Source organism: Eleutherodactylus coqui, chromosome 3 (genome assembly GCF_035609145.1).
Source record: "Eleutherodactylus coqui strain aEleCoq1 chromosome 3, aEleCoq1.hap1, whole genome shotgun sequence".
Classification (NCBI taxonomy): Eukaryota; Metazoa; Chordata; class Amphibia; order Anura; family Eleutherodactylidae; genus Eleutherodactylus; species Eleutherodactylus coqui.
The window spans coordinates 161,485,047-161,497,625 of NC_089839.1; the positions used below are offsets into that span (position 1 = coordinate 161,485,047).

General features: G+C 43.8%; 1 protein-coding gene across 1 annotated transcript in view; it reads right to left on the reverse strand.

Moving 5' to 3' along the window:
* Nucleotides 1–2,680: 2,680 nt before the first annotated feature.
* The window catches only part of ISY1 (ISY1 splicing factor homolog), a 34,826-nt gene continuing 24,927 nt past the window's right edge, over nt 2,681–12,579 (reverse strand). The window contains exons 9-11 of the mRNA XM_066596466.1: nt 11,543–11,655; nt 5,083–5,169; nt 2,681–2,908 (exon numbers count right to left, since the gene is read on the reverse strand). Of these exons, the coding sequence (XP_066452563.1) occupies nt 2,801–2,908; nt 5,083–5,169; nt 11,543–11,655 (308 nt within the window). The 3' untranslated portion in view covers nt 2,681–2,800. The remainder of the gene's footprint in view (nt 2,909–5,082; nt 5,170–11,542; nt 11,656–12,579) is intronic.

Below are 12,579 nucleotides of genomic sequence, written 5' to 3' on the forward strand. Positions count from 1 at the left end.
TCTGTGCAGACTTCCTGCACGGAAATTCTGCCTGCGGCTACTAATCCCGGGATTAGCCAGCAAAGTGGACAAGATTTGCAAAAATTTCATCCACACACTGCAGCCAAGCTGCGCTGAAATTGCCTTGCGGCGCAGATATCAAAGACCAATTCTTTCTCCGTTTCCGCAGCGGCCTCTCTGCTCTCTATGGGGAGAGATAGCCACAGCCGAATGCAGACAACTGAAGGCAGCAGTTTTGAAGCTGCGCTTATCCCGCTGAAATCTCACATTTTTTCCGTTTTGTTATGCCATGGCATTTCGGTCCCGTGTGAACCCAGCCTAAGGCCTCATGTCCACTGGGAAATTTGGGCCCGCGCGGATTCTCCATGCAGAATTCCGCAGCAGATCCCTCCTTTCCCGCAGACAGGAGGCCTGAAAATAGATTTTAGTCACCTGTTCGGACTCTGCGGGTTCCTGTCCGTCACGGCCGGATCTTCTTTTTTTTCTGCCCGGCGATGTGCTCGGCACGCCGGCAGCTTGCCACGTGCATGCGCCATCCACTTTTTTTTTTTTTTTTTTTAACTCCTGCTCTTCCGCGGCAGAGCAGGAATTCAGCTGCGGGTGTGCCACGGATCCGGACGGCTTCCATAGGCTTCAGTGGAAGCCTGCAGGAGCCGTCCGTGCGGGAAACCCACAGAAAATGGAGCATACTGCGGGTGTTTTCCCACACGTGCAATCTGTGCGGCAGGGGAAAATGACATCTGCAGGTATTTACTTAACTGCGGGTGTCCAATGAATCCCTATGGCCGCTGAAAACGCTTGTGGGACACCCGCGCGGATTTGCTAAATAGAACGGTCCAGTGGACATGAGACCTAAGGGGTAACAGAAGCAGCTATACAAAGTGTTCCTAGAACTCCTTCTGTTGACAAATACGTGGTCAAATCGTTAGAAATAAAGTTGTGACTTTTCTATGGAGCTTCCTGGTTTCTTTGCACTCACAGCAGGAATAAAAAGATGTTAATGCATTATCTTCCCACCTTAATCATGCAACTATGCTAATAACCAGACAATACAGGACTGACATCATACCACACCCACCACCATTACGATCTGTGTCTCTACCACAACTTTCCTGCGGGGAGTCAAAGGGAAAAGGAGAAAAGTGGGCTTTGTGACGCCTGGGGACATATTTTAGAGCGAAGTGTGTGTTTCACAAAGTACGCATTCACTTGACCCAGATTAGGTATATTTTGTACTCAAAATGATCAAATCAACATAGAATTTAATTACATTACCTCCTAATTGTATCCAAATGTCTTCACAAGTCTAGACTTACAAATTTACAATGAACACATTTGCAATCCGCAAACAGCAGCTCTTGCCCTCAGTCTCTCAGGCCCCACAGGCTTACAGACTGCACTTTTATGTGTGAGGACGTTTTCAGATCACATTTAGTAATTGTTTTATGCTAATTACTTTAAGAACAATCACGGCTATTAGAATTGCAAATAATGCATGCTCTGTTACCCTGCAGGCAGGTATCTGAACAGTTGTTTTATGTCATCATAGGAATAAATCCAAGCAATGAGAGACTAGGGTCTGTAAAGGTGCTTTACACGGAACGATTATCGTTCGGATTGTCGCAATCCAGTGAGGATCTGAACGAGCGTTCATTGTAAATGCATGCAACCAACTGAAGGACGGACGAGAAGTCGTTTATGTCTCATTTGACACACATTGATCAGCAGTCTTTTAATTTCTTTAACATGGGCCAAGAATCCGCTTATGGGACAAATAATCGCTAGTACAATGGTTCGTCCCCATTGGCCGGCAGTACATCCCCCTGTTTAAACGAAAAGATGTACATACAATCAGTGGGCATTTTTATGCTGGCTGGCACTAAGTGATTAGGTCTTTGGCAGATCCTGTGGAAAATATTTTATATTTCTGTCAAACTAACATGTACAAGCAAATTGTTCTCTGTGTCTAAGGGCTCCTTCACACTGGCGATCTCGATATAGCCGCGCGAAAATCCAGGCAAAATTACAACTTTGCTCATGAGATGTCTGAGCGTCAGCGATGCTTTTTCTTGCAAAAAAAAAAATCATTGCCATGCGCGTTTTTCTCACGATAGACAGTAGGAGTTTCTAATGTTAAAAACACATCGCAAGAAAGTCACAAGTTCGCGCTTTGCGATAAAGCATGGAAGATAAAAAAAAACAAAAGGCAGAAAAAGAAAAAGATAGGACATGTTGCAATCTTTTTCTTTAAACGCCACATCGCATGACTGAAAACAATCGCAAATGGAAATGAAACTATTGAAAATCATTGGTTTCATAATTCTGCATTTTCACTCACCATCACATGACGCAATTTTATCACAAGTATGAAGGCCGCCTTAATGGGTTGTTCAGGATTAGAAAAACATGCCTGCTTGCGCTCAAACAGTGCCATGTCTGGACAATTGTGCGTGGAATTACAACTTGCCGCATTCATTTCAATGGAGCTCAGCTGCAGTAGCAGAAACAACCCATTGACAGGTGTGCCAGAGTTTTTGCAAGACCGCAGCCATGTTTTTCAGTCCTCGACCACTCCTTTAAACGCTGATGCTCTCTTCTCCTGGAATCAGCAGAATGAAGGGGGCAGCTGGTGTCACATCCCCTCCAGTCCGGTCAAGTAAAGACTCACCATAATAATCACCCATATGACAAAGCGATTTTTTGTGAAAAAAAAGTCTATATTTTTCATTTTCTGTATAAAATATAACAAAAATAGGAACATTTACAAGGATCTAGTGGGTTGCTGCATGTATTTACAATTTTATACGCCCAGAAGCCGTTTAGCGTCTTCACTTTGAGCCATGAGAGCCTCACTGGCATATTTCTGAAGGAGTTCCATTTTCTTTCGTCGTATTAGGGCTTCCTCAATCTGAAAAGATAGAAAATACGAGAGGTTACTCCGTGTAGGGGCGTACGCACAAACAGCACAATGCAATTATAGCAGAAAGGCTACTGAGCAAAGAGTCACACCTAGGGGGCACCAACACCCAGAAGTTAGGCTAATGCCCCATTTAGACGGGACGACTGTCCTCTAAACGATCTGCACGAATTGGTGGCGTCACCGCTAGTTGTTAGCACTGGTGCAGAACGTTTAGGCAGGCAGATCACCGCTGAAAATCATTCACTTCTCGCCGAGTGCTTCACATTGTATGTATACACTAAGCGGGAAGCATTAAGACGCAGTGAGAAGCGAGCGAACCAGCAATAATTTTTATGCTGGTTGAAAGTGAGTGACTTTTACTTAAAAACAGGTAAAAGCATTTTTTTTTTCCTTACTTGATTGTAAATATGTAGCAGAATAAACAGAGTTTAATGATTAATACATTCTATTCTGAATTCTAAGTTGAACCATAATTAAAGCACAGTAGTATCAGCAAATATTTACATGGCAAGTAAGTTATTCAATGCCAGAATGGTGCAATAAAGCAGATGGATCACACAGAAAAAGTTGCCAGCAGGTATTTACAATGCATTCGGGAAGTCTTTAGACCCTTTCACTTTTTTGACATTTTGTTATGTTGTGGCCTTCTGCAAATGAATGAAAAAGTTTCAAATGTCACTCAGTAACCCATAACGACAAACTGAAAACAATGTTAGAAACTTTGCTAAAAATTAAAAAGTTACATTTATCATTGACATAAGTATTCACACCCTATACTCAGTGCTCAGTTAAAGCACCTCTGGCAGCGATTACAGTCCACAGCCTTCTTGGGTTTGATGCCACGAGATTTGTACACCTGAATTAGAGGATTTTCTGCCATTCTTCTTGAAGAACCCTCTATGGACAGCAATTTCTGATCACTTCAGAGATGTTTGATTGGGTTCAGGTCAGGGCGCTAAGCCACTCCTGTCCCTAAGCCCCTCCTGTGTTGTCTTGGCTGTGTGCTTAGGGGTCATTGTCTTGTTGGAGGGTGAACCTTCTGCCCGGTCTGAGGTCCATTATGCTCTGGATCAGGTTTTCATTAAGAATATCTCTGTACTTTGCTCTATTCAGCTTTCTAGCAACCGTGACCAGTCTCCCTGTCCCAGCTGCTGAAAAACACCCCACAGCACCTGCCACCACCATGCTTAACTGTAAGGATGGTATTGGGCAGGTGATGAGCAGTAGCTGGCTTCCTACAGACAAAATGCTTAAATTAAGCCAAAAGTTCAATCTTGGTTTTATCAGACCAGAGAATCTTGTTTCTGATAGTCTGAGGGTCCTTTAGGTGCTTTTGGAAAACTCCAGGCGGCTTTCATGTGTCTTTTACTGAGGAGAGGATTCTTTTTGGTCGCTCTGCCATAAGGCTCTGATTGGTGGAGTGCTGCAGTGATTGTTGACCTTCTGGAAATTTCTCCAATCTGCACACAAAATCTTTGGAGCTCACCCAGAGCGACTATTGGGTTCTTACCAAGGCCCTTCAACCCCAATTACTTCATTTGGTGGGTCACCCAGCTCTGGGAAGGGTTCTGGTTGTTCCAAACTTCCTCCATGTAAGCATTATGGAGGCCGTTGTGTTCTTGGGAACTTTCAATGCTGCAGAATTTTTTTTTGCAGCCTTCTACAATTCTGTGCCTCAACACAATTCAATCTCTGAGCTCCACAGCCAGTTATTTCCTCCTCATGGCTTGCTTTTGTCTCTGATATGCATTGTGAGCTGTGAGACCTTATATACACAGGGGTGTGTCGCTTAGAATTATGTCCAATCAACTGAATTTCCCACAGGTGACTCCAATGAGGGTGCAGAAACATCTCATATGATCAAGGAGGCCCCCAGAGTCACATTTCAAGTGGGATACCAGAGGGTCTGAATACGTATGTCAATGCAAACTGTTTTCCTTTTTTTTTTTTTTTTTTTAATTACAAAAGATTTCTAACATTCTCTTGTTACTTTTCCATTATGGGGTATTAAGTGCAGAATGATGGGGGAAAACCTGAATTTTTTTTAATATGCACAAGACCACAACATAACAATAGGTGAAAAAAAGTGAAAGGGAGACCTTCCGAATGCATTGCATAAAACACCAAGCCATAAGTCCAAGGGACTTATAAAAGGACATTACCTCTTTCTGAGATGGTACTGGAACATGTGCAATAAATTTTTGCTGTCCCTCCTCTCTTTCCTGTTCATCATCACTGTCTTCTCCAGACTGAAAAAAAACAAATCAATAGAACAATTGTCAGTCAGGGCCATATAGATATGAAACAAGCAGCAGCAAGGTGTCCCGTGTATATCTCTGTATTCTGTAGTCGCATACTTCCATGTACAAAGTCCCAGAGAGCATTTTAAGCTTTCGCTATAAAAGTAGCCCCTTAGGGCTTATTCACACGGGTGAGAATCTTGCTTGAGTTTTGAACGTTGCGAGATGCATAAAACTCGCATGAATATGAGCTCCATTCTTTTGAATGGATTTCTTCACATGAGCAATTTTTCTCTCTCACAGTATACAATAAAAGTCGCAGCATGTTCTATCTTTGGGAGTTCCCGCGAAACGGCTCGCCACTGTCCTCAATGGGAAACCCCTGCAATCCTCTGACGTGCGTGAAACACGTGCCTGAGGATCGCAATTTCACAGAACCAAAAACGCCTCGCGTTGATGTGAAAAACATGTTGGCAAGCGTAATATCAGGCAGAGTTTCTTGGCCCGTGTGAATTTAGCCTTAGATCAATGGCAGTGTCTTTCATGAGTTTCCTTTGGATACTACTCCTTAGGCACCTAGAAGATTTTGTGGGCCACTGTCAAAGTAGTTTGACACTTTGGGCTGCTTCTGCCCATGTGGCCTTAGTGTTCTGTACGGTCATCCGAGGATACATCATATATATGGGAAAGTCCATACCTAAAGCTACTATGGACAAATCCTCACGTGAGCAGCACCAAACATAAGTCCACATACGACAGTACATAAATAAAAGGATGAAAGAGTAAACCATGCCCCCAAATAAACCAGAAGATCTAGTATCATTGCTGTAAACATTGCCCAAGTCTAAGGACTCCATGATCAATAAACATTGGGCAACTCCTGGACATGCAGAACTATTGTTCTGGGCACAAGATCCCGTCACGCTCTGCCCTAATCATATGACCTGTGTCACACAGCGCCCTTGTCTAGTATCACGTTCCGGACACATGAACCATTGGGGCCAGCATGCTAAAAGGTTTCTAAAAAGGGCAAAGGTTCTGTTTAGACTCCTTCTGAGCAGCTGTTACCAGGAGTGCCCAAACCTTTCAATAGGACATATGCTTTTTGTGGAATTTTAGTGGGGCAGTTTACCCGGAAAGTAGGAAAGGCACGCAAACCTGTACAATCTAAGGCTACACTCACACGGGCGAGAATCTAGTACGAATTTTGTGCGTGGCGATATGCACAAACCTCTCATGAATATGAACTGCATTTCTTCTGAATGGACTCATGAACCATTTTTTCCCCTTCACAGCAATGCTGCGAGAATAAAAGTCGCAGCAGGTTTTATCTTTTGGCATTCCTGCTTCACCCATTGTTTCCAATAGGACCTTTAACCCCTTAAAGACATGGCCCTTCCCACCCGCCCCCCCCATTTTGGGGGTGTTCCTCCCCCCTTTCAAAAAATCATAACTCTTATTTATCCATTGACGTAGCTCGTTTTTTGTGGGACGAGTTGTATTTTTCACTGGTACTATTTAAAATACCATATGATGTACTGAAAAACCTTTAAAAAAATTCTATGTAGAGTGAGATAGAAAAAGGGAGGAAAAAAAAAAAAACCACGAAATTCCGCCATCTTTGGGTGCATCTTGTTTCCACAGCGTACACACTGCAACAAAAATAACATGATAACTTCACTCGATGGGTCAGTACAATTACTAAGATACCAAATTTATATAGCGTTTTTTTTGCTGTACTACTTTTATTTTTTAAAGATATTTAATTTTTCAAAATTATTTTCTGTCTCCATCTTCTGACGGCCATAACCTTTTTATTCCTTTGTCAGCACATTTTTGGGCTTATTTTTTATGGGACATCCTGTAGTTTCCGTTGGTACCTTCCTGGAGTGCATACGACTTTTTGATTGCTTTTAATTACATTTCTTCTTTAAGAGGGCGTGATTAAAAAAAAAAAAACTCAATTCTGGCGGTTTAGTTTTTTTCTGATGACGTTCACCGTGCTGGGTAAATACCGTATTATTTTGATAGATCAGACTTTTATAGACGCAGCAATACCATATATGCGTTTCTGTTTTATTATTTAGATTACTTTATTGTAAATATGGCAAAAGTGGGGTTTTTTTTAAACTCTTATTTTTTTCAATAATTAAAACTTTAAAAACTTATTTTTACTTTTCTTTTTATTAGCCCTCGGTGGGGAGAAGAACATGTGATGCTTTGATTGCTCCTGCAGTATGATGTAATGCCATAGCATTACATTATACCACGATCTGGCAGGCATTCTATCAAGCCACGCCGCAGGCATGGCGTGATAGGCATTCTGAAATGACAGCACTGGGGCCTTTCAGAAGGCCCCCGACTGCCATGACACCCACACGGCAACCTGCGATCTCATTACCGGTTGAGGGGGGGGGGGGGGGGGGGGATATGGGATACGCCATATGAAAAATACCTCACGTAGTCGTGAAAAACACAGTGGTAAGTGCGATTTCAGCCCACATTTCGTACTCGTCCATATACCTATAGCCTAACTATAGCCAAAACAACTTTCTGGAAAGTTCACATTGTGCAGGCACCATACTTTAGTAAAGAAGGCCTTAAAAACTCACCATATTGCCAAAAGCATTGCTTCCCAAACTCCAGTCCTCAGGGACCCCCAGGAGGTCATGTTTTCAGGATTTCCTCACTATTGCACAGGTGATTTAATTATTGTCGGTGCCTCAGACATTACCACAGGTGTTCTTAGTATAGGATATCCTGAAAACGTGACCTGTGGGGAATCATAAAGGACTTGAGTTTGGGAAACACTGGCCTAAAGCAACCCAATTTCAGCTTACCTTTCCCAACATGCACTTGAGAACAAAAAAAGTGGATTCTGATTGGCTGCTATGTGCAATATACTGTGTACATAAGACAAGTCATATTCCTCTTCCCACCACCTCCAAAGACTAGAATACTAAGGCCAGTGTTAGAGAGGTGTATGGGCATTTGCAAGCGCTACAATTGCGCATGTTTTACTGTACTTTTTGCCTGTGCAAGTGGTGTACATTTGCACATGCAAAAAAAAGAAACACAACCAATCCCCTATTTAATGAAATGGGGAAGTTAATAAGTTCCATATTTTTTAAAAATAGAGCACACTGCGTATTCTTTTGTGCGAACGAAATGCATGCACAAAATACACTCATGTGAACGAACCCACTAAAAACAATAGGTAAAATCCACAGCTGACCTGTCATGTGTGACTGTCCTGGCCGGTGGCTTATAATAATAATATTTATATAGCGCCAACATATTCAGCACTGCAGGCTTATGTGTAAAAGTGGTAATTTAAAGTCATGATGCCATAAGTCAAGAGTGTCAAACTCATTTTTACCAAAAGCCACATCTGCCTTACGTCTGTAATGCGGATGTGGCCTTACAGACGTAAAAGGGCCAACTGTAACTGTAAGGGTGCATTCAAACGACCGTATATCAGCTGGGTTTTCACGCCGGCGGATATAAGGCGTCCCTCTCTGCAGGGGGTGAGGGAGGGGAGGAGGCTGGAAGAGCCGGAAGCAGTGCTCTGAGCTCCCGCCCCCTCTCCACCCCCCTGCCACTATTTGCAACAAGGAGAGGCGGGACGGGGCGGAGCTAATTCCCATAACTTAGCTCTGCCCCCGTTCCGCCCCCCCCCCCATTGCAAATAGTGCAGAGGGGCGGAGAGGAGGCAGAGGGGGCGGGAGCTCAGAACACTGCTCCCGGCTCTTCCAGCCTCCTCCCCCTGCAGAGAGAGACGCCGTATATCGGCTGGGCGTGAAAACCCACCCGATATACAGTCGTGTGAATGCACCCTTCGACTGCATATTAAGGGCTTGTTCACACAAGCGTAATACGTAGTGAATAGAACACAGTTATTACGCACTGCAGTAGGCCATTGCAATGAATGGTTCAGCATAAATACTCAGAAAATCTGTATATCCACTACATATTTGTGCACCATTTCAACGGGCCTGTCTTCATTTTTCGCCTGTGCAAATATGCAGTGTATTTGGGCAAACAAAAACAGCCTGGAGCTGCCAAAAAATGCGGATGTAAGCAATTTTCGGTATTTGCGTGACTGAAATGAACTTACGCCCATGTGAACAAGCCCTAAGAGTGACCCTCAGAGGCCCCTGTAGTAAGAGGGTTCCCCAGAGTGGTACAGGGCAGGGCACACAGACGCCGAGGGGGAGGGTTCAGACTGCACTGCCGCTGTTGGACCGGACCTGCCGGCTGAGTGAGTAGTTGTGTACGGATGGCGGACCACATAAAATGAGGCTGTAGGTCGGACTTGGCGCACAGAACTTGTGTTTAACATGTGTGCCATTAGCTATTCAAAAACTAATTAAAACCATCACCACTTCTTACAGCCATTGAATGAGTCGATTACAAGATTTTACGTCCTGATGGATGCTACATCACTGCAGCTTAGTCCAGCATCAGGGAACAGAAGAACGGTTTGGACAGCAAAATCAACCCATTTAATGCTGTACTAGGCCGTCATCACATGTTAAGGCCACCGAGTACCATCATTGGGGCTCTGATGTCAGAGAAGGGTACGGCCACTTCTAGCCAGGGCTTTAAATAAATGTGATTTTAGGAAAGACAAACAAATTGCCAACAGTTCACACAAACGTCAAGAACCATCACATACAGTACATTGCCCAAGTAGGGTGCTTTTAGCTGGACCAATTATCGTTCAAACAAGCAGAAGTGAATCTTCAGTCTAAACGCGCGCCAACGACTGAACGAGAATCACGCGCTTCCTGTTCAGTTTCTGCAACACTAAAAATCATTGGCTCATTCACTTGTGGTTCCATTAAAAACACTGATCTTCAGCGTTTCACATCGGAAAAGCGAACATTGAACGAAAAGGGAACAAGTCAACGATGAATCTACCTGTCTAAACGGCTGCCTGAGCGCGAACAAGCTGGTGATGATGCCTCCAGCTTGTTCACTCGTGCAAACCAGATTAGTGCTGTGTAAATGGACTTTGGGGTTACACTAACTTCAATCAAAGAAAGCAGGAAACAAGGAAGTTATATCATCATCATCCCCGTGTCATGTGCTGTATATAACTGCATTAGTATCCCTAAAGCGGCTTCAGATTTTCTAGCCACCCCATAGCAGCTTAATAGTGTAATTAGAGGCACATGCTAACCTCTCTTCTGGAAATACACATTAGGGAAAGATTGCATAGAGGCGTTCTCCATTACTGCAGCTTTCAGCTGTGCGCACCAACTAATCATTACCCAGATTCATTTGAATGGCTGTTGTGTAAAGGCCCATTTACACCGGTAGATACTCTTCCCGTAATGAGCGTAGATCGATCTAGCAAAATCGACTAGCACTCATTAACTTTCATTTAACTGCAGCAATCAGCACGTTTAGCCCAACGATCATTTCTGTGATCGTTCATGCCCAAACGGTCTACATTACTTTTGGTGTATATGTCCCCATAAAAGATGGGATCAACAACGTTTTTATATTCAAATGCTGGATATGTTTACGTGGGCTAATAATCAAGAACCACCGTTCATATTAGGAGAATATTGCTGCTCCGTGTAAACGGACCTTAAAACCTCATTCAGACAACTGTAAATCAGAAGTCCAGATCTGATGGCGGGTCTAACGCCCATAACTTAGGCCACCTTCACACAGGTGAGCGCGAGATCACGCTTGTCAACGTGCATTTTACCCATGGATGCAAGGCACTTTTCATGCAAAGACGCCTCGCATCACTTGAAACTCCGATCCTCCGGCGCATGTTTCACACACTTCAGAGGGTCGTTAATTGTTTCCAATTGACTTCAATGGGAAACATTACTTCGCATTCACGTGCACACCGCATGGCATGCAATGTGTTTGACTGTCCCATTGTGTGATGCGTTCTAAAAAAATAGCACATACGGCGATTTGTTTACATCACAGCATTGAGGTAAATACAAAGCCATTGTTTACATTCGTTTGCTGCTCACTTTCAACATAAAAATCATGGCTTTCAGACTCACTGGTTCTCTTCCCTGTCAGTAGTACAGGACACGGCCCATGCCTTCTATCTGCACTCCATGACTCTCCCGTCTCCCTCCCTGTTTCTCATGCTGGGCAGCAAGTAGTGCTATGCTTACCGTAGTAAGCCACAAAACAGCAGAACTGTGCTGTACATGAAGACAGCAAGTAATTACACCACTATGTGTTATAGAGGCATATGCGAGAGGAATCATGGCAACTGTAGTTCTTTACAAGGTAATGCAGCCCACTGCAAGCCCTGGCAGCACAGAGCAGGGTAAGATGATGAAAAGTAACTATTTCTGTTCCGTGGTAGTGTAACCCGTCGGGCTGGAAAATGTGCACCTACCTCATCTGCAGTCACTGCGTAGATATTCACTTCTTCCTCCTCCTCATTTTTCTCCCCGGACGCCAAACGGGCTTCCTTTTCCAATCTCCATTTCTCCACAGCCTGGGCAATGGCTAAAGAAACGAAACACAGAGGTGACCACACCAGGATACTGCAGTGACGTGCAACTATTGCAGGAACACAATCAGATATTTTCTCATGAAGAGTTTCAAATGATTAACAGTGAAAACAGCAACAGAATTATAAAGAGGATCACAAGAACATACATATAGTTAGGCCCTAGGTCCATGGGCAGATCGGATTTTGCATGCAGGAGCCCGCAGCGGAATTAAACCCTGCCCACAGCCGAGGACACCGCGTTACGTGTCCGGGTCTTCTGCATACTGTCGAGGTCTTCTATTTCCTGGTCTGCAGATGTGTGCAGAAGCGCCAGCTGTCGCGCATGCACCGTTTTTTTTCTAACTCGTGCATTCCCACAGAATCCGCAGTGCAGCCGTAATTCAATTGCAGACGGGCCGCGGATCGGACAGCTTGCACTGACTTTAATGGAAGCCATCCGTGCAAGATCCACACTGAAATAGAGCATGCAGCGATTTGTTTTCCGGACCAAAAGGTCCGCAAATCAGAAGCCGCATGCTTTATTTCATTTGCGGACGCCCAGGTTTGCCTATGGGCGGCTTAAGGCACGGATTCCGCAAATCAAACCCAGCCGTAGACATTGGGCCTTAATAATCGAATCCAGTCATCACATAATCTTACAATGGTGCAATACCCTAAATAGATCTCAGTGATGATGGGGCCCAGGAAGTGATGTATAAAAGGTATTCACCTTTTTATGATGCATCATTACTAACTATATAAAGTTTTTGCCATCCTGGTTTCTAGTTCGCATATCGCATTTCATGGATCAGAAATATCTACGTCATAGAAATAACCGTCAGCTGAGGTTACGACATAAGTATCAGAACACAACACTTAAATGGGTTTTCCCCGCAAATACTATTGATGAACTGTTATCAAGATCCATCAACTACTGA